Source organism: Neophocaena asiaeorientalis, unplaced genomic scaffold (assembly GCF_003031525.2).
Source record: "Neophocaena asiaeorientalis asiaeorientalis breed wild unplaced genomic scaffold, Neophocaena_asiaeorientalis_V1.1 scaffold87, whole genome shotgun sequence".
NCBI lineage: Eukaryota > Metazoa > Chordata > Mammalia > Artiodactyla > Phocoenidae > Neophocaena > Neophocaena asiaeorientalis.
In genome coordinates, this window is record NW_020175432.1 from 785,367 (window position 1) to 807,796 (window position 22,430).

The following is a 22,430-nucleotide window of genomic DNA, read 5'->3' on the forward strand; positions in this document are numbered from 1 at the left end:
AAAAAACTACACCACCAATGAAAGAAATCAAAGACCTGAACGAATGAAGTGGCATACTGTGTTCATGTACTGGAAGGCTTAATACTGTTAAGATTTCAATTCTCCCAAACTAATCTATAGATTCAAGACCATTCAACTCAAAATCTCAGCAGGAATTTTAATAGAAATTGATTCTAAAATTTATATGCAAAAGCAAAGGAACTATAATATCCAAGTCAATTTTGGAAAAAGAACAAACCCAGAGGATTCACATTTACAAATTTCAAGATGTACTGTAGTGATCAAGACAGCAAGGTACTATAGGAAATTCAGACTCAAAGATCAATGGAACTGAATTAGAGGCCAGATACAGACCCACACGTATATGTTCAATTAATTTTCAACAAAGGTAAAAAAGAATCTTGACCTATACTGCACACTTGGTAGAAATATTAACTCAAGTGGATCACAAAATAAAAGTAAAACCTAGGACTATGAAACACCTAAAAGAAAACTTAGGAGAAAATCTTTGTGGCCTTGGGCTAAGCATAAATTTCATAGATACACCACCAGAAATCACGATTTATTAAAGGAAAAATTGGGACTTCCCTGGCGGCCCAGTGGTTAAGACTCCGCGCTGCCAATGCAGGGGGCACGGGTTTAATCCCTGGTCCGGGAACTAAGATCCCACATGCCGCGTGGTGCGGCCAAAAGACTTAAACAAACAAACAAAAACAAAGAAAAGACTGATGAATTGGACTTCATCAAAATGAAGAATTTGTATTCTTCAAAAGACACTATCAAGAGAATAAACAGATAAACTCCAGTCTGGGAGAAAATATTTGCAAATGGCACATCTGATAAAATGCTCTGTACCCAGAATATATAAACCTGAGGGAAAATAATTCAAAAAAGATGTGTGATGTGGGACTATGTCTGATTCAAAGGGTTGAGGCAGGGAGGGCAGGACAGAGAAGCCATGCAAACCAAGTTTCTCCTCATTTATGAACTCCTTGATACCTCCTTACTCATTTTCAGAACATTTTTTTAAGTATTTTTTAAAATTAATTAATTAATTAATTTATTTTTGGCTGCATTAGGTAGGGGGTCTTCGTTACTGCAAGCAGGCTTTCTCTAGTTGTGGCGCACGGGCTTAGCTGCTCCGTGGGATCTTCCCGGACCAGGGCACAAAACCTGTGTCCCCTGCATTGGCAGGTGGATTCTTAACCACTGAGCCACCAGGGAAGCCCAATTTTTAAAACATTTTAAATCTCCCCCGCCCCCGCCCCGAGACTATCTGCTAATTCTTCAGGGAGCTTACTTATATCCACCTAATCAGTGACTCCTGAGGGAATGTGACTGTGTAGGCTTAGTCTTTCCCTAGACATTGGCAGTAAAACCAATAACCCATCTCAGTAACCAAGGCAAAATCCTTTAAAGAGGGCTCCTTCTTGACAGACAACTAGGGTCACAGATCACAGAAGGACAGCTTTACTGGCAGTTCTGGGCTGCTGAAGGACACCAACAGACCATCTATGGATCCTGTCACGTGGCTACTTCTGAATTAGAGATTTAGTGTGTCTGTCCAGAGTTGAGAAATCAATGAGAAACCTTCTCTCAACCCTGTGTGTGAGGAGCCTGCTGGCCTGACTGTGACTCTAAAGGCCTGCTAGATTCAGACAGGCAGCCTCTCCCACACTGGAGTCTCATGCACTACCCTGGGGCTAAGTTAATGGCTTCGTTTCTGCTCAGACCAATCCTTTGGACTTTGATTGGCCGTTCTTCCCAGACCCTCAAGGGGATTTTCTGAAGCCAGATCTTTGTCACAGACCACAGGTACTTCTAAGAAAATGTCAAAGAGTCAAAGGAACAAATCTTTTACAGCCCCAAGAACTCCAGCTTGCTCAATAACAGACATCTTTCCCATAATTCCCCAAAGGGAAGCACTGGCTATTCTAAGAGCCCACCATACCATTTCACACAAGTTTGCCTTTGGAAAAGACAGTGTGACAGCAAAGTTAAAGGCAACTAATAAACACCAGATTGCTCTGCCACTAGAATAAGGCAGAGCATGCACCCTCCAATTCCCAGGGGCCCACACTTACCATAATCACAGGTGGGTTGAGCAGTTGTGTCTGAGTATGTAGAATGCAATGTGGTTTCAGATCCCTGGACAAAGCCTAAACAGAGGTACAGTGTGGTTAATTTTCCCAAACAAGTTGCATGAAAATGATCTAAGACTACCTTTCAGTGGAGACTGGCTGGCAGGCCCTCCCGTCACTGGAAAGCCACCAAAACCTCTAGCTTCTGAACGCTTTAATTACACCTCCAGAACATATTAACCAATGGAAAGGCAGGCTATGTTTAACTTGCTATGCCAGAAGAATTGGATAAACACTTTTAAACCTTCAAACTAATATCCTGTTTTGATAAATGGGTACCCAAATGATTCAGTTGAATGAGGAAAATATTTATTATCAAATCACTGAAAGGTGAGCTCCAATTCAAAAAACAATGGGGGGTCAGTTTTGAACAATGTTAAGGTAAATAATACCTCTTCCATTCCCCCAAATCTGAAGCCGGAACGGCTTTGTATTTTTTAGTTTTCCAATAAAAAAATGTGTGTATTACAATTACCTCTCAAAGGTAATTGTAATTTCAATTGCATTGGGGTTAGCATGTTGACATGAAGTAAGTATTATAGATTATACATATAATTTCTTATCTTCTTAACTCTCATACTATTTCTCAATTTAAAATGAATTAGTACCAGGTAAGGAAAATCTGAACCTCTACCAGAAACTACTGCTCTCAAATGCTGATTATAACAGATTATGATGAATCCTGACATTATCTTTAAAACTACACGTTTAAAACATTTTTTAAATGATTTACACTTAGCACTGAAATTATGACAGACACCATAAGGGGCAATATTTGCCTGTTCCCATCAGCGCCAACTCATGACCTAAAAATTAAAGCCAGAACCTCCAGTAACTTATTTACAACAAAAGCACACACAAAGTACCTTTTCCTGGGTAGGCGTTCACATATTTGTTGACACTCTTTCATGTTCATTTCTTTTCTTTTCTTTTTTGGTATAATACTGAATGTTTATTCAAGACTAGTATGTAAAACATTTACAAATAGTCCTGTGGAGGACTCACAAATATTTTAAGTTTAGGATGTGGATTTAACATTCACAGTGCATAAGGCAAAAGGTATATCAACTATGGATCTGCAACTTAACGTGAAAGAGAATTTTACTTTAGCAAATACTTTCTTTACATTGAGGAAAATGTCCTTAAACATATCTTCTTTAATTTTAGTATACTCAGAGTAGGGAAAAAACAAGGTCTTTCTATACAGATCTTTTTACAGGTCTCAAGGATTAAATAAAATTGACTCCACAGATCATGGTTAAGAAACACATGGTAAAGAACGGTTTCAAAATACTTATATTTTTGTTTTCAATTAAATAAATTCCCCCAAATTGATTTTCTTTAACAACAAATAGTCTTTATTCCACTTGATAACATTTTTCATGTTAAGCAACATTATATGCTTGTCCTCTTTAAACATTTAAAACAATTAGGACAGGGCTTCCCTGGTGGCGCAGTGGTTGAGAGTCCGCCTGCTGATGCAGGGGACACGGCTTCGTGCCCCGGTCCGGGAAGATCCCACATGCCGCAGAGCGGCTGGGCCCGTGAGCCATGGCCATGGCCGCTGAGCCTGCGCGTCTGGAGCCTGTGCTCCGCAACAGGAGAGGCCACAACAGTGAGAGGCCCGCATACCGCAAAAACAAAAAGAAAACAAACAGAAAAAACAATCAGGACATAGAGGCATTATCTAAAGTTTCAAACTGATAGAGAAGTCAGTTTACACACCTTCATCTTACGATTAGTGAATAAAACAAGGTACATTCTTCTGTGAATGTAATAAGAAAAAGTACTCTTACAGCAATAAAGTAGCCCTCCCTCGTTACCATTACTTTAATTCCACCACACAGAAGGCAAAGAAAACAATTCCAACACTTCAATATCTGCTAAGGATGATATATGGCCCTTGGAGTATATGTATGTGTGGACCCCCCCACATCTATGTAAATACATGTATTTGTATGTATTTAATCAATACAACTGGAAAGATCACATACAACCATGAAAAAATACAATAAAAGCAATAAATGAAAAACACTAAGTGAATAAAAGTTAACATAAGCCATAGGAGATTTCAGAAAAGGGACAGTCCCATGGATAAGAGATTAAGACTTCAAGGTGAAAGTGAGATTTGTTCTGAACCCTAAAGGACAACTGTAACTGTGAAAACCTGGGAGATGAAGGTAGGATATTCCAGCATCAGAACTGTGAATTAAGATTTTTAAAGACGCATGCTCACCAAAGCATTTCAGTAAAACAAAAATGGGAGACCACAGTGGAAGGGGGAAAAGAGGAATCTATGGAGGAGACCTCATATGCCTTTAAATTTGAACTCGATTCTGGAATTACCAATGAACGATTAATGGAATTTTAAACAAAGAAGTGATATGATCAAAGCAGCCCCTTCAGGTCAAAAGGCGGGTATGCAGGCAATACTGGACAAGGAAGAGGCTGAAGGCAGTAAGTCATAATCAAAATGGTTTGGGAGAAAGTGAGTGGGGAGGGGAAGGGAGGTCCAAGAGGGAGGGGATGTGTGTATGCTCATGGCTGATTCACTTCACAGCGCAGCAGAAACCAACACATCATGTTCATTTCTTAAGACCTAAGCAACAAAGATGACAGCAACAGCAGCCAACAACTTAACAAGTGTTTCCCCTGCAGGGTGCTAAGAGCTTTATCTGCATTATTTCATTTCATCCTCACCACAGCCAACAAAAGGAACAGGGCCAAGACCCTTACCCTGCAATTCCAAAAAGGACTTAAAACCAAACCCTGCAATTCCAAAATGGTCTGAAAACCAAGTGTTCTCCTCAAATGTGGTGTCAACACTCATTTTGGGGCAAAACTGACCTGTGAGGATAATTTTTATCTTTCTTCATTTAATTACAAGGTGCTGCCCCAGACCCCAGTGCAGGTCTGTGGAATGTCCTCTCAAGCTAGAATTCCAAAACACACCCAGCTCCAAGGGTTTCAAATAAGGATCAGTGGACCCACACTTTATCTTTACTTCCCAGAGGAGAGAAGTGAGACTGGGCATTGGGGAATGAGAGAGCCGGTGAGAGAAGTATACAAATCCAACATTTTTTACCTGCCCTAATTAAAGAGGGCACACTGGAATAGATTCCCTCCAGGGACCCAAGACCTTCCTGAGATACTTAAATCTTAACCCTTGATAATCAATAACTGTACACAAGAAACACTGAAAGCATTCCAAAGATGGCTGACCTGTGGGGAAGGCTCACAGGGTAAAAAGTACCTTACACGGGGCTTTTCCACCGTTTGCTCAACTAGCTTCTGGAAACTTGTCTGTTCAGCAATACTGCCACTGGCAAAATGGCTCCAGACTTTAGGTAATGTGGTTGGTATGTACTGCAGCTGCAACTGGAACCTACCACAGGCTAACAGAAATACATGCTGGAACCCAGTACACAAAAGCCATGGAGCAAAAGATCTATGTATATTCAGGGGAGAGGGGGCCTGATTCTCCCCGGGGAGAAAGGAAAGACAATCCATCAAACCTTCAGAGCTCAACGGCAAACTGCTCTAGTCCTGTCCTCCCCACATTAATATTCTTTTCCACGATACTGTCTCCAGGGCAGAACCTTCCTTAGCCAGTTATGCTCCAATTATGAACAAATTCTTGTCTGGCTGCGATATCGTTCTCTTCTTAGTTCAATTTACCAGCTTGGTAAGCTCCGAGTAAAAATAATAAAATAAGCTCTGAGTGAAAAAATAAAATAAGCAAGTTTTTGGTCATATAAAGTGAAAGGTCAGACCATGGATTTATAACTCTGTATCACAGCCCCTCCCTCTTGGCCGGCCTCTCTGACATCTTTTTTGCTCAAAAATACACAAAGCTTCTCAGTTTTATTCTTTTCCTTCTTCTTTTAGAAGGGGATTCTTTGAAGAAATGATATTAAGTGACAAAAATTAGAGGACAATTGGAACTGGGTTAGGTTGCCCCCAACCTTTACCATCTGGTGATAACCAGCCTCCAAGTTGGCCTCCAATGATTCTTGCCTCCAGACATTACGTTGTCTCTTCCCAAACTAATAGAGATAGCCAGTGTAACCAAAAAGGTATTGCAAAAATGACTGAGTGTGACTTCTGAGACTTCCACCTTGCTCTCTCTTAGATCATTCACTCTGGGGGAAATTAGCCAGCAAAGAGTGAGTACCCTCTAGTAAGCCTGTGGAGAGGTCCAGATGGTATAGGAACCAACAGCCAGCACCAACCTGCCAGCCACATGAGTTTGAGTCACCTTCAGCCTGAGTCAAGCCTTCAGATGATTACAGTCCCAGCTAACATCCAAAATGTAACCTCATGAGAAATCCCAAGCCAGAACCATCGGGCTAAACCACCTGTGCATTCCTAACACACAGAAAATATGTGAGATAATAAATATTCCTATAAAATGATTAGTAGCATTTCAGACCTTTGTTTGAAGACCCGATTCTGAATTTTTGTCCTGTTTTTCCACTGCTCCAATCTCCCCCCGTCTGTGCTGGAGATGGAACATTCTTTCTCAAGTACACATAAAGAAACTAGGTTCAAAAAATGGACAAGTTATCAAAAAGATAAATTATTTTAATCACCTTCTATGCTTACTAATAATGGTAACATTTGTTTCAAGGCCTCCAGAAGTTCTCCTTACAGGCAAACAGTTGTCTGAAATGTGACATAAAATGCCTCTGACTTTATTTATTTTTTGGCTGCACCGAACAGCATGTAGGGTCTTAGTTCCCTAACCAGGGACTGAACCCGTGCCCCCTGCAGTGCAAGTGTGGAGTCTTAACCACTGGACCACAGGGAAGTCCCTATATGCCTCTGACTTCGGTGGTCTGCTTCTTAAAAGGGAAAGACTCACATTATAAAGCTACTGTGGTTTTCAGTTGATCAAAATCAAGGAAAAACTAATCATTACCTCATTACCTTGGCTACCTCAGTGCCCACTCAAACCCAGAATTACAGCCTATAAGATGTGGAGTTGAAATTCAGAATTGGCCATGTGTGCCCTCTCTAAACTCAGCTTCCTTGTCTATAAAAAAAACAAATGGTCCATTATTAAGCTACCCCACAGCCCCCCACCATTTATCCCTGGTTTCTTCAGCAATCCTGCCCCCGATAACCACAGAACTGTCTTCCAGTTCTCAGTAAGATTTGGTGAAAAGGATCACATCTCAATTCCAGATATGTCAGCAACAACCCTACTGACTTTCCTCCTGAACCAGGAAGGGTACACAAAGGCTAGGGCAGGGTTGCTCAACCTCGGCACTACTGATGTTTGGGGCCAGATAATTCTTTCCAGTGGGGCCATCCTGTGTACTGTAGGATGTTTAGCAGCATTCCTGGTCTCTATCCACTAGATGCACTAGTAGCACTCCCAACCCCAAGAAGTGAAAACCAAAAATGTCTCCAAACATTGCCAGTGTCCCCTGGAGGGCAAAATTGCCCCCGGTTGAGAACCACTGGGCTAAGGGATGGTTGCTTTAAAAACTGGAGTTCTTGCCAAGCTCCTGACCTGGAGGGCTAACACTACCTTCTTGTCTAGGCCAATATAAAGCAGCCTATAGAGCAGCCCCAGAGGCTCAGGTTCCATTCTCAGTCCTAAAAACATTCCAAGTAGAATGCTGGTTGCCCAACAACCACACATGCTCACGCCTGTAATACCCCCATTACAAGGGAGGCTCTTGGCTGAGAAGCCTCATCCGTTATTCCCAAGGCAGACTCAGGCAGCCTCTGAATTCATCCAGGGATGATCTGAAATCACCCAAGCATAGCCTATGGCCCCTTCTCTAATCTCATCATCCCCCCTTCTCCCCTTAGCTCAAGTCCCACTGATCGCCTTGGCTGATCTTTTAACCAGTCAGGCAGCTCCTGCCACTGCGTCTTTATGTCGAAGGCCCCCTGATATCCTTTACTCCCTCCTTCCATTCAGGTCTCTGCTCAAATGTCACCTCTTCAGAGGTCCCCAACCACCCCATGTTATACAGCGACCCCCTCAAGGTACTGAACACCCCACGATATATACTATGTTTGTCTGTTTGCCAATTATGGTCTGCCCTTCTCTATAAAACGCTTGAGGAGCTCTTGTCAGTATTCCAGTGTCTATTCAACCCCGACACGATGAATTTGACAGATGTGGAATGAGTTAACGCGGAAGCTAGCCATTCCCCACAAGGCTCAGGCTCAGTCCCTAAGGACGCGAGATTCCCATTCAGCCCAAATCCTTCATATATTGATTTACTCATCCCCCCGCCGGGCCTGGCGCCTCTCCCAGCCTGAAGCAGATAAAAGCGGGGGATGATGCGGGCAGCTGCGGCATCTGCACGGAAACTGCGCGGGAAACAGTATGGCAATGGCGACGGCAGCCGAGTCAGCAGACTGACCTGAAGGGCCGAGGCCTGAGAAAGGGCGACCTGAGGCGTCGAGGACCCAGGGGGCTGGGCCAGGAACGGAAGAGACATCTCAGGCGCCGAGGCCAAGGCCCACGGACACAGACGACAGAAGCCAAGACTTCTGGCGGCCGGGAGCCGGGATCCAAAGTTGCCAACACAGAGAACTAAGACGCCTAGGCGTGAGGGGCGCGAAACTGAGGCGACGGGCCTGCGGCGCCATTTTGTGACCGCAGAGAGGGCAGTGTCCGAGCCCCGGGGGAGGCACGGACGAGCCCGGCGCGGCTCTGGCACATCCCTGTCCCTCCCCTCCCGGACCCGACCCCACACCACCCTGCCGGGCCCACCTGTGTAGCTCATGGCAGTAACGACGCTGCACCGAAGACTCAAACAGCTGCTCCACGCGTCAGAGGCCGCGAAAGCGGCGACAACCCCCCAGCCTCCTTCTACACACAACTGAGCCCCGCCTCCCGACCGCATTGGCTCGCTCCGGACCTTGCTTCACGCCTATTGAATAGCCCCGCTGTCCATCTCGAAATGTCCTTATGCCAGTGGCTGAAGGTGGTGCCAATTTCGCGAGAGCCCCACCCTACTCCCGCCTCCCGTTATCCCAGGACCACGGTGATTGGCTCAGAGGAGACGGCCTGGAGGTGGAATCCTGTGGAGTTCGAAGGGGCGGAGCTGTGCACTACGGAAAGACCTGGGGCCCAAGCGCAGTCAGGCTGGAGAAGGGTCTGTGCCCTGGAGGCCAGCAGGTGGGAGCCGGGTCTAACAGCGCAGGGCACACCTCCAATCCCGGATCTGCCATGGGGGTGCTGTGCCAACCTACGCTCTTTCCTAACTTCTCTGGCCTTGAGCTCGAAAACGAATACGGGAAAACCACGTTGGAGTGAAAATTACAACTAAGCGCCAAACAAGATACTGGGCACACGTTCAAATACGTGAGATAATGTATGCAAATAATTCAGTCCGGTACCGGGTGCTCTAAAGAAATGTTACATTTTGTTATCCACCGTTTCATAATGATAACAAGTATATAGCATGGTTATATTATATACTTAATAACTATATTTGTATTATCATTTCAAATGCCCCCTCATATCTGTGAGGAAATTTTTTAAAACTCCCGCTTAAAAGATAAGAAAACTGAGGCTTGGAATTCATGAACTTGCTCAGGGTCCTTGACACTTAAGTGTCAAAGCTGGAACTACCCCTCTAAACCCCTCTTGGTTTCTTCTGGACTTCGGAGATCCTGCATTAAGTAGCCCAGCCGGGCTCCAGCTCTCTCCTCAGCACCCTCACTGGGATGTGTGGAATACACTATCAGAGACATTTCATAACTTCTAAGAGATGACTTGACAGAGCTACAGACACTGAAAATCATGCTCAATGGTGCTTGTGAAAATTCAAGTTGTATGACTTTTACATTTTTTTTTTGTTTTACTTATACAGCTACTGGGACTTCCCTGGTGGTCCAGTGGTTACAACTCCGTGCTCCCAATGCAGAGGGCACGGGTTCGATCCCTGGTCAGGGAACTAAGTTCCCGCATCCTAAGATCCTGCATGCCGCACCACATGGCCAAAAAAAATAGCTCACTTTTTGATATTAAGGAATTGCCCATTTCTTTAACGATGGCACTTTCTTTTTCCGATGGCACTTTTTAAAGCCCATATCCGGGCTCCCCTAGTGGCGCAGTGGTTGAGAGTCCGCCTGCCGATGCAGGGGACACGGGTTCGTGCCCCGGTCCGGGAAGATCCCACATGCCGCAGAGCGACTGGGCCGGTGAGCCATGGCCGCTGAGCCTGCACGTCCGGAGCCTGTGCTCCACAACGGGGGAGGCCACAACATGAGAGGCCCGCGAACCGCAAAAAAATAAAAATAATAATAAAAAATAAAGTCCATATCCTTCAGAGAAATATGCTGAAACATTAATATATTAATTGATCTGATGACCAGGATGTGCTTCACCGTAATTCAGATGGAGGAAAGAGGAGGGCATGGAGGGCTTATAGCTGAAGACATTGGTCATGAGTTTATAACTGATGAGTAGATGACGGTTCATTTTACTATTCCACTTTTGCGTGGTTAGAATTCCCCATGATAAAATGTTTTAACAACTCCTCCAAAAATGGGCCTCACGCAGAATTTGCTGCCACATGGGACAAGGTTCACGATGCACTGATAAACTCCATATATGAAGTACATAAAACTCTGATTAATGTGCACTCCAGTTGTGGGGCTAATTTCAGTGTCACCCTCAAGGATGCCTGCCTGCCCTCCAAACTAAGGCAGGGCCCCAGGACATCTCTCCTGGATCCCATAGCTTCCCTCACAGCATGTACCAAAGCCATATTTTACCCTCATTTGCCAACTTCATTAGAGAGGCACTAAAACTGCTTACGAGAAGGGGTGTGCTCACAAGTGTTAGGAAAAGATCCCTTTGTGGCAATTGTATTCAACCCTTTCAAGGACTGACATAGCTATCACGGCACAACTGTGGGTGGGGAAGGGCCTCCCACATTACTTTGTAAGCTCTTGCATAGTTTGAACTTTTTTTTTTCATCCAGCTTACATCACTTTTAAAAATTTACTGGGTTTTTTAAACTAATTTATAAAAAGTTGAAAGAGGAGGTGCTCTCATCCCAGGAGATGCCCTACCGGCTTTCAAAGTCTCACACATGCCCACCCACAGCATTGGTTAGACATTAAGTAATAGAGGCCTTCCTCCACCAGGCAAGATGTGTGTCCTGATTTCACACGAACAGAAAAGCCAAGTATGCAGGCCAAGACTACTCTTGAGGGCATACTATCACAGCTTGTTAGCCCCTCCTTCCCAGCCAGGGACATGGTGGGGGGCCCAGGACAATAGGGTTGGGGGTGGAGGAGGCCTCTGCCCCATGAGGTCATTTCTACTTTCTAGCCCTTGGCTGTTTAAGTGAAAATGATGAGCTGAGAAACCACATGCAATAAACAAGAAGGAGCAGCCAACAAAATCTCTTAAAATCTCAGAAATGTTCAATAAACATTTGCAGAACGAGAAAATAAATAACAACGAAAAGGAGCCAGCAGCTCTCTTTTTCCCCTCATGTTAGTCAGGTTCAGGGTGTATGTGTCTCCAGACAAGTCACATGTCTTGAAGGCAGGCCAGTCCCAGCAGCTGTGCACTTCACCCTCCCCCAACGAGTCCCCCACACCCTCACTGGACAGCTCCTGCCCTCAGAGAGCCCTTCAGGCCTCAATCACTTCTCAATCCTGGCTCCCTTCCCAGACCAGCTGCCCAGAGTCCTGGTTCCTCTCCTCAGCTCACAGGAGCCGCTTCACCAGCTGGCCAGAGCATCCACACCAGCCATGCCATCGAGCGCCAACAGCTGGGAACTTGGGCTCATCCCCAGAAAGGTCTGGTGGGCTTGGTGGCCAACAGGAAAACCCAGGGCTTCCAGGGGCTTTTGGCGGAGGTGGCTCGATCCCAGCCCTGGCTGCCAGACAGACAATGCCAGCCTGTCCACTCGACAGAAAAACACACGCTGGCTGCCTGCCCTGGGGTGTTTCCAGAAGAGAAATTTAATCTAATTTACATACTTCTAGGTACATCGATAACCAAAATGCGGCCACTGAAAAAAGTTAAAAGGTCAATCAGCTCCCGGTTTCTAGCTGGCCCAGGACTGCAAAATAAAAAGATCCACGTTCCTTATTCTCTACACAAAATGCGGTTTTAAAAAAGTGGAAAGATCTAGGGAGCTATACATAGAAAGCAACAGTGAAAAGAGGGAGGGGGGTGAGGGTGGGGAAGGAGAGTCCCACCCCCACCCCCTCCCAGGCCCTGGAGCCCCCAAGGCTCTGGGGGCCTTGACATGGCAGGAGGCAGCTGTCAGCTCTGAGCTCTTCCCAGCTGGGAAGGCCCCTCTTGTGGGGGTGGCCAACAAGGATTTCCGTGGCATTGTGGGCTCAGTGGGGGGGCTCCCAGGCCCCAGCAGCGGGCCACAGAGGGAGTGTGGCTTCCCCTGAGCAAGCACCGTGGCATGATGTGGTTGTCGTTCGACCCGGGAACTGGAGGGCTGGGGCAGATTCCCGGGTCTCACGAGGTACGTTGAGTGCGTGCGTGCGTGCGTGCGTGCGTGTGAGAGGATACTCATAGGGGCAAGAGGGAACCAGGACAGGGGTCCTTGGGGTCTTTGCAAGTGGCCACGGATGGCAAACATAGCCTGCCTGGCTGTTAGACGTGGGAGAACGCTGGCCTTCCTCCCTTGTGAACAGAATGGCTGCCACCAGAGACCTGGCCGCTGCCCCTGCTGAACTGGGTGGGCAGGTGGGTGTGGGCTGAAGGAAGATGCCCTGTGTGTGGCCCCAGAGTCCTCAGGCTGGGGGAAGCATGGCTAGCTGGCTTCCAGTGCCCCGGATGTAGTGTGCCCGGCTCCTGAAAGGTGCCGGTTTGAGGTTTTGGCTTGCTCCTTTGGAAACGGAAAAGAAAGAGGGAGGAGAGGGAGGAGGAGACTGAGGAGGAAGAGGAGATAGAGGTGGCACGAGAGGGGATCTGGAATGCTTTTGTGTTAGGGCGCCTCTGCTGCCGCTGTCTGTGCCTGTGGGGCCTGGGGCTCCTCGGGCGGAGGGTCCGCTTTGGAGAAATTCATCTCCAGGATGTGCCGCTGTAAGTGCCGCACCCACTCCTCCTGGATGGAGAGGGGCCCCTGGAATTCCACCTCACAGAACCTGTAGGGGGGGAACAGAGAGAAGGAGAAGTGGCCACTGCAGTGAGGAGAGGTGGAAGCATAGCCCTGGCCACACTCTGAGCATCAGGCACACCTACTGCTACTCAGAGTCAACAAAGTAAGCCCAGGATTTGACAGAAGGGGGACCCAGAAGCTAGATGTTCTCCCATGTACAGCTACCTCTACCCATCATGGGGTCACGGTAGGGTCCCCTGGAGACCCCTGTCTCTATGCTCAGGGCAGTCTGCTGGCTCAGGGACTGGGTATGGGCCAACCAGCTTCCCAAGCACCTCTGCCAGCTGACCGAAGCATGTGCTCTGAAATGGAAGAGAACATAGAGAAGCAGATCCTACCCAACCAGGCCCCAGGAGAGAATGATGGGAGCCAGGGAAAGGGAGTTGGGCACTAACTCCTACCCATCCAACTCACTAGCTCCTCATCCTCTCGGCCCCAAGGGAGGCCTCACAGCATAGGGGCCCAGAACCCAAGCTCATGGCTCCGAGACTTAGGTTCCAATCCTACCTCTGACTTGGCCTGTGTGGCCTGAGGCAGACACATCACATCTCAGACTCTGTTTCCTGGCCTCTGATGTACACACGGACTTTGGTAAGAATGAACTGAGACCTATTTTTTTTTAATCCGGCAAATACTTGCCAAGTGCTTACCATGCGCCAGGCACAGTTTGAATGCTTTATACTCAACTCTTTTAATCCTCATAACAAATCTATTAGGTAGGTCTGTTATCAACCCCGTTTTATAGGTGGGAATATTGAGGCATGCAGCAGGAAATCCTTGCTCACGGTCAGTAAGCTGGGGTCAGAGCTGGCAACTGAACTCAGGTCTTGTTGGCTATAAAGCTCAAGGTCTCAGCCTGATGCTCTGTGGTGCTGCTGTCTGTGAGGAGCCCTTAACCTGGGTCCAGCCACAGCCCAGGGCAGTCCTTGAGGCTACATCTCCTGCCTCCACCAGCCCAAGTCCTGTTCAGAGGCTCTGGAGGGCCAAGTCCCGGGCGGGTAGTCTCTCTCCCTCCCTCCCCTGCGGGCTGCATACCTGCACTTGAGGGTGTAGATGTTGCCAACGAACTTGACGAGTGATGTCTGGGGGGGCCGGGGCACCAGGGAGGGGACTGGCCGGACCCGGGGCGGAGGCTGCCGCACCTCCTCCAGCTTCTGGTGCAGGTCATTGGCCTCCTCACCACCCCGGGCTGCAGAGGAATCTGGAGGGCGGGCTTGTCGGCGCTCAAATTCTGAGGTGGGGAAAGGTGGGGAGAGGGACAGGAGATGAGCCAGAGGGCAAGTCCCCTGAGGAAGTTCCTGCCTTCAGCGAGCAAGGGGCAAATGCTGTGGGGAATTTTAAGTCAGGACAACGGATGACTGGACACCTCCTGGACCTCGGGACAGGTGGGATGAAGGATGGATGACTGAACGGGAGGGCAAACTGGGAAAGCGACTTAAGGGCAGATGCACAGCAGAGAACCCAGGGGGCATCCAGGAGAACCCCAGTAGGTGGCAGCACATGACCCTCCTCCACCAGCACTCACTGTTGATGTTCTGCCGTTGGTGCTCCTCAGCCTTCATAGTGCCTGGTGGGCTGGCTGCCAGAGGCCGCTCACCACTGTCAGCTGCCCGGCCAGCCTCGAGCCCTGGCTCACACCCGGCACTGCGGCCCACCACGGCCAGGCCCCCGGGTGCCAGCCCCAGGGGCGGCCGCTTGTCGCCATCGCGGCCATGGCCGGCACTGCGAAACTTCTTGGTGAAGGGACGGCCGCCCTGGATGTAGCTGCGGTAGGCGCCCACCTTCTGGGGCCGGTGCTTGATCCACTCACTCAGTGTCTCGATGGGTGAACCGTTCACACACCACTCGGTCACGCCGAACTGCCGCAGGTGCGCCCGTGCATGACTGGCCAGGGCCTTGCGGTTTTCGAAGTAAAGGCCACACAGCTCGCAGCAGGCCTCAGTGGCTGCAGGCAGAGGGGGTGCTGCTGAGCCCCAGCCCAAAGGGAGCAAGGGTACCCAGAAGGCGCTGCCCAGGTCAGGAGCCAGTCCCGCCTCCCACTGGGGCCTTGACCCCCACTGGGGATAACTGTGTGCACGGCATTGCCCAGCCCTACAGGCCCTGGCAGATGCCCTCCCAGGACCCTGCCAACCACTGCTTACAGGAGTGGGAGGTCTTCTCATGGAGGGTCTTTGCCTTGAAGGGCAGTTCAGTCTGGATGTAGGTCTTGGCCTTAACCTCTGCTGGGAGGAGGCGGTCCTCCTGCAGGGGCCGCTTGGCTGCCACTGAGCCCAGGTAGCTGGTGGCTGAAGGCTTGGCACCAGTGATGGGTGCCAGGCTGAGCTCGCGGGGAACCTGGGCTGGCCCAGCTCCTGGTTTGCCTGGCCGGCCAGCCATTGGCGCCAGCGGCAAAGGGGCCTGCATGGGCCCAGGGGCCACCGTGAGGGACCCGTCCTCAGCCAAGGCAGGGGCCAGGTCTCCGGCCGGCGGCTCCTTCTTGATGAGGCATGGTTTGGATTTCTTCTTGAGGATCTCCCGCAGCGTGTCGATGGGTGAGCCGTTGACAGACCACTCGGTCACACCCATCTGCCGCAGGTGCGAGCGTGCATGGCTCGACAGGCCCTTTCGGTTCTCGAAGAACTCGCCACAGAACTCACAGCGGATGTCACGTACTGGCTCTGCCCGGGACGCTGCAGGGGGTCGGGGCAGGGGGAGGAGAAGGAGGTGGTGGCTGTTGGCAGGAAGCCTCCAAGCTCAAGGTCAGTGTTAAGTACCCTTCTGTCCCATCCATGCAGCCCCAGACCTGAACGACCCGCTCCTTCATCTGCCTCCAGAGGCCCTTGTGTACATCATCCAGCCCTTCTGCTTGTTCTGTAACCTCAAATTCTAGCTGCCTTCATGATGACTCCCTATGACATTGTGAAGTATCAAGGAACAAGCACTCCCTGGATCCTGGGCTCAGACGCAAGCTTGGCTGTGACCCCCTGTGTGATGCTGGGCAAGATACTTGCCCCGAGTCTCAGTTTCCTCCTCTGCAAAATGGAGATGGAAACCACCTCCCTGTGTTACTGGGGTGGGGGGACCCTAAAGCGGGAGCCATTCAAAGCACGTGGTATAAAGCAGACATGAAATGCATGTGAGCACTAAGGCAGAGGCCTGGGCCATCCTCACCTGCTCGGCACACAGCAGCTAAGTGACAGTTTGAGAGGGAAATGCACTTGCTTGTTATAACAGGGATGTTACAGCTACTGCATAAAGAGCTTTAACCGTTAAAGCTAAGTGCTTTACACCACTTAAGAAAACCCTGTTACAGAGTTGGGACCATGCTGATCTCCATCTTCCAAAAGAGGCAACTGCCCAAGGTCATATACTGCTAGACTCTGGAGCAGCCGAGACCTTAACTCAAACTCCAAATGTCAAGTACTTAGTGACCAGGAATATGAGGAAGACACCCATTTCCAATACTCATATACTCTTGCCCATGGCAGACATCACCAATTGATCCCTAGGAATCTGGATGGTAGCCACTACCAACAGATTAAAGATGGTACAGAGATAAAATCTTTTTGCCATTGCCTAATGACACAATTCTGCCGCCCTCATAGGAATGAGGAATAATCAAGAAGCAGCTCAGTTGGGGGTCTGCACAGCAGGAACACACAGCTAGCCCCTTGTCCTTTGGGCCTGCGTACTTCCCTTCCATTGCAACCCTGGGTGTTCTGGGTATCCCCGAGGGAAATGTGGGGGAAGACCCCTCTACCTGTTCTCCCTGTCCTGCCCCAGGGACACACTTACACAGGTTCAAGGGGGTCATGTCTTCCCGAGGTGCCACCCAGGGACCCTCGGATGGGTGCGGCTCCCCATGAAGGGCCCCCGGCAGCATCTCCCGCTTGATCTCCACCCGCATTTGTTCAGGCTTCAGCTTCTTGGGCAGGGAGGGTGAAGAGAGGCCTGGGAACATCTTCCGGGCCGTGGGAGGAGAAGAGGCAGTCGGTGAGTGGCCCAGGGGGCTGCCTGGTGGCGGTGGCAACTTCTTGGCCAAGGGTGAGAGATGAAGGTCCGCGGGGCTGCGGGCTTCCAGTGAGCTGCCAGGACCTCCGCTGCCCACCACCTTGGCCAGGGCTTTTGGGCTAGGCCCTGACGGGTTGGGGTGTCCACCAGGCCGGGACTGGGTCCGTCTCTTGAGGATCTCCCGCAGCGTGTCAATGGGTGAGCCGTTGACGTACCACTCGGTCACGCCCATCTGCCGCAGGTGCGAGCGTGCATGGCTCGACAGGCCCTTTCGGTTCTCGAAGAACTCGCCACAGAACTCGCAGCGGATGTCACGTGCCGGCTCTGGGCCCGAAGCTGCAGCAGGAGAAAGGGGCAGTTAGCACCGTGGGCACTGTTAGCACAGTCACCTGTGGGTCTCCTGGTCGGCTGGGCGTGGACAGCAGCACGTCCAGGGGCTGGGGTGGTGGTGGAGAGCAAGTGCAAGTGAGGGAACTGAGGAGCAGGGCGGGGGGGCCAGACACCCGGCAGGAGCACAGGGAGGCTCTAGAGAGCGCATGGGCCCTTGGTCCTGGCAGAAAAGGACAGAACCAAGACTCGACGGCTCTGCGGGTCCTAACGAGGATGGGGGCAGGAAGTGGTAGCCCTGCCATCCAGACCAGGGGCAACCATGGGCACCTTCCACACCAAAAGGCAGCACCCCACCCTTGGCCTTCATTCTCAGGGAAAGTCTGTCATGGAGGTCAAAGGCCAAGAGAGAAGGCCTAGCAGCTGACTGCCGACAAGATCTCTGGGCAGAACTGGTCCACTGCTAAGGGCCCCTGTCCACTCCCTGCCCCAGCAGGGAGGGAGTAGGGATGGGGCTGTGACCCCCACCCTGGGAGGGGCTCCAGGGCCCGCAGGGAGGAGGGGGCGGCTGAAGCGAGAACCTACAGAGGTTGAGAGGAGACGGCTCCACATCAGAGGCCCAGAAAATGCCAGCGGCTGCGGCGGCTGAGAGGTCCTGCTTCCCCCAGGGGCTGGCCATACCCTCGGCCTTCAGCTTGGCCTTCGTGGCCGGCGGTGGGGGGGGGAGCAAGGAGAGGGCCGCAGAGGCGGGAGGAGGCCGCCCCAGCAGGGCCAGGGTGCCACGCCCGGGTGGGAGGCGGATCTGGACGCCGTCCCTCCTGATGAGCCCGTGGAGCACGTCTATGGGGGATCCCTTGGCGTCCGGGTCGCTGACGCCCAGGTGGCGCAGGTGGGCGCGGGCGTGGCTGGACAGGCCCTTGCGGGTCTCAAACCAGGCACCGCACAGCTGGCAGTCCAGCTCTCTGCCCCCGTCACTATCTAAAGCTGCGGAGACAAAACACAGGGGGGTTCACGGCCGCCACCTTGGCCGGCCCTGGGGGACTGAGGCGGGAGGGCCTGGTGTGATTCTCGGCTGCCCAGGCTGCTGGAGGTCCAAGACTCGTGCCACAGATTTAAGAGGTTTTGGGAAGCTGAAAGTCCTGTTCTGTGCCTAGCCCTCTGGCATCAAGGTGAGTGTAGAGAGCGTAAGGATGTGGAGTACAGAGGCAGTGGCCAAATTCCAATGGCACAGTCTGATGCTCCCAAGCCTTCTTCCCAGGGACCTCAGCTATGGAGCTGTGCAGGGTGTGGGGCGGGTGCAAAGCAGGGGCCCACAGGCTGCTGAGCATCATACAGCCAAGGGCACACCTGCTCAGAACGCTGCTCCTGGAAGCACAGCAGACAGTGGAAGCAGCTTTGTCGGAATGTGAGGAGCAACTGGGGTGCCCTGTTGGGCAGGGTGCCAGACCCTAGGCTCACCCCCAGACTCTAATGACCACAAATGTGTGGGAAGGCCTAACTTCCTAAGGGATGCCCTTGTTAAATCTGCTCATGCCTGGGAGTTTCTTTGCCATGCTCACAGGCAGCCCAGGAGGTACAGCTCCATCCCTGGGCACACAGGTACCTCTGCAAAGGACACCAGGAGCAGGAGGATGTGAAGGCAGGGCCAACCATGGGACCTCCTGTCAGGTGGACCACTTGTCTACCTGCAGGACCCAAGGTGCCCCACGGGAGCCCTGGTTACCTTCACTGCCCCAACCCTCAGGCCCAGAGAAAGCCAAAAGCTGCCCCTAAGTGGTAAGGATGACCCTGGCAGGCTCAGTAGCCACAGCCAGGCTTCCAGGGGTTAGAAAATCGAAGTGAAATGGGAGACAGATAATATGCAGCGTGGCTGGCCCAACAGGAGACGCAGCACCTTGATTAACACACTCTGGCCCAGTCGACTCAGGACACAGGCGCTGTAGTCCCCATTGCCCCCACCCTGAGCCCTGCAGCCCAACCTGAGGCCCTGCCCCTCCCAGTGCCAGGACCTCCCTCGGCTCCCAGGACCCACACTCACTGAGGTTCAGGGGCCCCTCGTCCTCAGACTGGGGCCACTGTGCCTTTGGGGAGGCCGGCCGGGGGCTCAGGGACAGCTGGGGGCTCTTGTCCTCAGGATTCTTGGGGGTAGGGGAGCCCGCCAGGGCCAGTGATGCCTTCTTGAGGAGTGGGGAGCTGGGTGGGTGGGCCAGGCCCTTGGCCGAGAAGCCGGGAGGTGACTTGATGGCCTTGTTGACAGCAGGGGCATCGAGGGGCTTGGCCAGGGCGAGCAGGCCGGGTCGTGGGGCTCCAGCAACCATTTCCTTCGGCGAGCTGGACTTCTTAGTCAGGCCCGGGGGCAGCCCAAGGGGTGTGTCGGGCAGGCCCTTCTGCTTCACGAGCTCGTAGAGGAGGTCGATGGGGGCACCGCTGCTCTCCGACTCAGCCACCCCAAGCTGCCGCAGGTGGGAGCGCGCGTGGCTGGACAGGCCCTTGCGTGTCTCAAAGCAGGCACCACAGACCTCGCAGGTGGTCAGGCTCTGGGCTGGAAGGTGAGACGGAGGCCAGGAGAGCTAGCTGTGAGGCTGCACAATCTCTGTTCTCCCACTTCTCCTCCCCTTGGGGCCCCACTCACCCAGGCTCTTGCAAGCATTTTGCTTCTGTCAACACCTCCCACCCTTAAAATGACCCTAATGAGGCAGGAATTAGCCTGTTCAGTTTGCAAATAAGGAAACTGAGTCTCAGAGAGGGGAAGAGTTGTGCCCAAAGGCACACAGCAGGAGCACAGCGCTTCTGTGGTTCGGCCAGTGGAACGCCTTTCGGATCTCTAACGTACCAGGGTGCCCTGGCAGCAGGTTTTCACACAGATGCTGACCTACCAGACAAAAGCTAAGGCCTAGCCACCATGTGCAGCTTAATTCATGCCCCAAACGCTAGGTTGGAGGCCTCAGCCATGGTCTCTGTGGTGCCCTGCCTGCACCCTCTTCTGCAGGGCCCTTATCCCTGCTTATCTGCTTCTCTGCCTCCCTGCTCCCCAACTTCAGTGACTCCCAAGGACAAGGGCCAGGTCTGTTTTGCATCTCTCACATCCCTAGGGTCCAGCACAGTGCCTGTCATTACTCAATAATGACCTGAGAATCAATGGACAAACAAGGCAGTTTCATGCAGAAGATCACATAGCTATCAGCAATCAAAGTCAGCAAATGAACTGGGTCTGGGTGTGAGCTCTGGATGAACATGTCCACTGCTTCTCCGGATGCCCCTCCCTTGACCAGGGCTCAAGGCCATGCATGCCTGTGACAGCAAAAGCTCAAGAGAGAAGATAGCTGGGTGTCTCCTTGGTGCCATGAGAGGCCAGAGAGAAAGCTGTGGCCAACCTGGGGCCCCACATTAACTCCCGGGCCCCACATTAACTACCAGGCCCAAAAGCTCCCTGTGAGTGTGACCAGCCTGGCCGGCACCCTTGCCTCCTGCGCCACTCACCCTTGAGGTCTGGCAGCTCCTGCTTACTGCCATGAGGAACCTCTGCAGCCACTTTGCTGCTCAGCCGATTGGCCACCTGCTCCAGGGGCCCAGGGACAGGCAGGCTCTTCTTGGGGAGCAGGGGGGAGCCCAAGTCCATGGCCACCATTGCGTTTTCCTCAGAACCCAAGCCTGTGAGGTTGGGAAGACAGGCTCAGCCCAGGCAAGGCGTGGGCTGTCTACCCCTGTAAGGACTGAGGGCCAGGGGTACATTGGTGGTGGTGGTGGGAGCCTTCTTCCTCATCTTTGGTGCCTGCTCTCACTTTGGAATGCAGCTCACCCCATGAAAGCTGAGGCTCCGTCCATAACCCCGAGCACCAATATGACGCAGGGATGTCAAGGCTGCCAACTGACAGCAGAGACTAGGAATGGCTTCCACCTACCAGAACACGGACAGGTCAGGGGACGCAGTGCTAGTCTGAGCCAAGACTCCCACCTTAGCAGATCTCAGAGAAAATATCTCTCTGGGCAGAGAGATCTCTCTGGGCTCCTCTCTGTGGAGGGAAGCATCTATCAGTCTTGGGGGCGGGTAGGTGGCAGTCAGAAGGGGAATTCAGTAAGACAAGGCCAGGGACAGAGGCCAGAGAGGCAAGGCAGAGGCAGGGAGCTCAGAACATGAAGAAGGCTCCAGGGAACTTGTGGGGAATCTCCACCAGACAAGACAGTTGGGGCTGGGGTTGCAGAGACAACTGGGGATCCTGGGGTGGTCTGATCACAAGCTAAGCCCTAGGTGGGGTAAGGTAAGAACTAGGATCCTGGACCAGCAGGGGACCTTACTGGGGACAGAGAGAATAGGAATCACAGAACTTTATAGGAAGTCTCTGAGGCATCCATCAGGCCAGGAAGCTTCTCCGGGTGAGGCGTATAGGAGGACAGACAGTCAAAGGTGAGTTTTCATGGTCTAATTTTTCAGAAAAAGGGGCTTGAGAAGCCTCTTGAGCCCCGGGTTTAGCATTCAGAGCATGAGAGAGCTCTGAGAATGAAGGAACTGTGTGTCAGACGGGACCCTGAAGGTGCTCAGTGTTGTTAATAGGAGGGCAGGCAGGTCCCTGACTCAGTTTGACTTCTACAGAGGCAAGGAGACGTAGGTGGTCGGGGGATGCACCGGGGCACGGGACGCCGAGGACTTTGTCAAAGCCTCCGGGTGGAGTGGGCGCGTCTGTCAGATGGGGCAGGGCCCTTGTCAAGGCTGAAGTGACTTGGAGTGGGTTTCCGCGCGGGAGATACAGGGACTGTGTTAAGAGACGATCCAGAGGCTCCAAAGGGTTCAGGGGGCATCTGTCAGATGGGGTGAGGGTTCCGCGAAGTGACGGCAGAGAGTGTTTCTGAAGCCCGGGAC

At 51.5% G+C, this 22,430-nt stretch overlaps 2 protein-coding genes across 6 annotated transcripts in view; both read right to left on the bottom strand.

Annotated features, from left to right (window-relative positions):
* AKAP8L (A-kinase anchoring protein 8 like) overlaps positions 1-8,981 on the bottom strand; it is a gene marked incomplete at its 3' end in the record, with an annotated part of 29,335 nt that extends 20,354 nt beyond the window's left edge. Inside the window, exons 1-2 of the mRNA XM_024767463.1 lie at positions 8,881-8,981; positions 2,085-2,159 (exon numbers count right to left, since the gene is read on the bottom strand). Of these exons, the coding sequence (XP_024623231.1) occupies positions 2,085-2,159; positions 8,881-8,893 (88 nt within the window). The remainder of the gene's footprint in view (positions 1-2,084; positions 2,160-8,880) is intronic.
* A 3,091-nt stretch (positions 8,982-12,072) lies between these two features.
* Positions 12,073-22,430, bottom strand: part of WIZ (WIZ zinc finger) — a 23,769-nt gene continuing 13,411 nt past the window's right edge. For 2 of the 5 annotated variants that reach the window (XM_024767444.1, XM_024767449.1), the window contains 8 exons: positions 21,053-21,223; positions 19,611-20,114; positions 18,158-18,556; positions 17,030-17,581; positions 15,397-15,924; positions 14,781-15,200; positions 14,291-14,486; positions 12,073-13,241 (listed from right to left, as the gene is read on the bottom strand). In XM_024767444.1, the coding sequence (XP_024623212.1) occupies positions 13,082-13,241; positions 14,291-14,486; positions 14,781-15,200; positions 15,397-15,924; positions 17,030-17,581; positions 18,158-18,556; positions 19,611-20,114; positions 21,053-21,223 (2,930 nt within the window). In that variant the 3' untranslated portion in view covers positions 12,073-13,081. The remainder of the gene's footprint in view (positions 13,242-14,290; positions 14,487-14,780; positions 15,201-15,396; positions 15,925-17,029; positions 17,582-18,157; positions 18,557-19,610; positions 20,115-21,052; positions 21,224-22,430) is intronic. The other 3 variants (XM_024767447.1, XM_024767445.1, XM_024767448.1) reach the window with 3 other exon arrangements.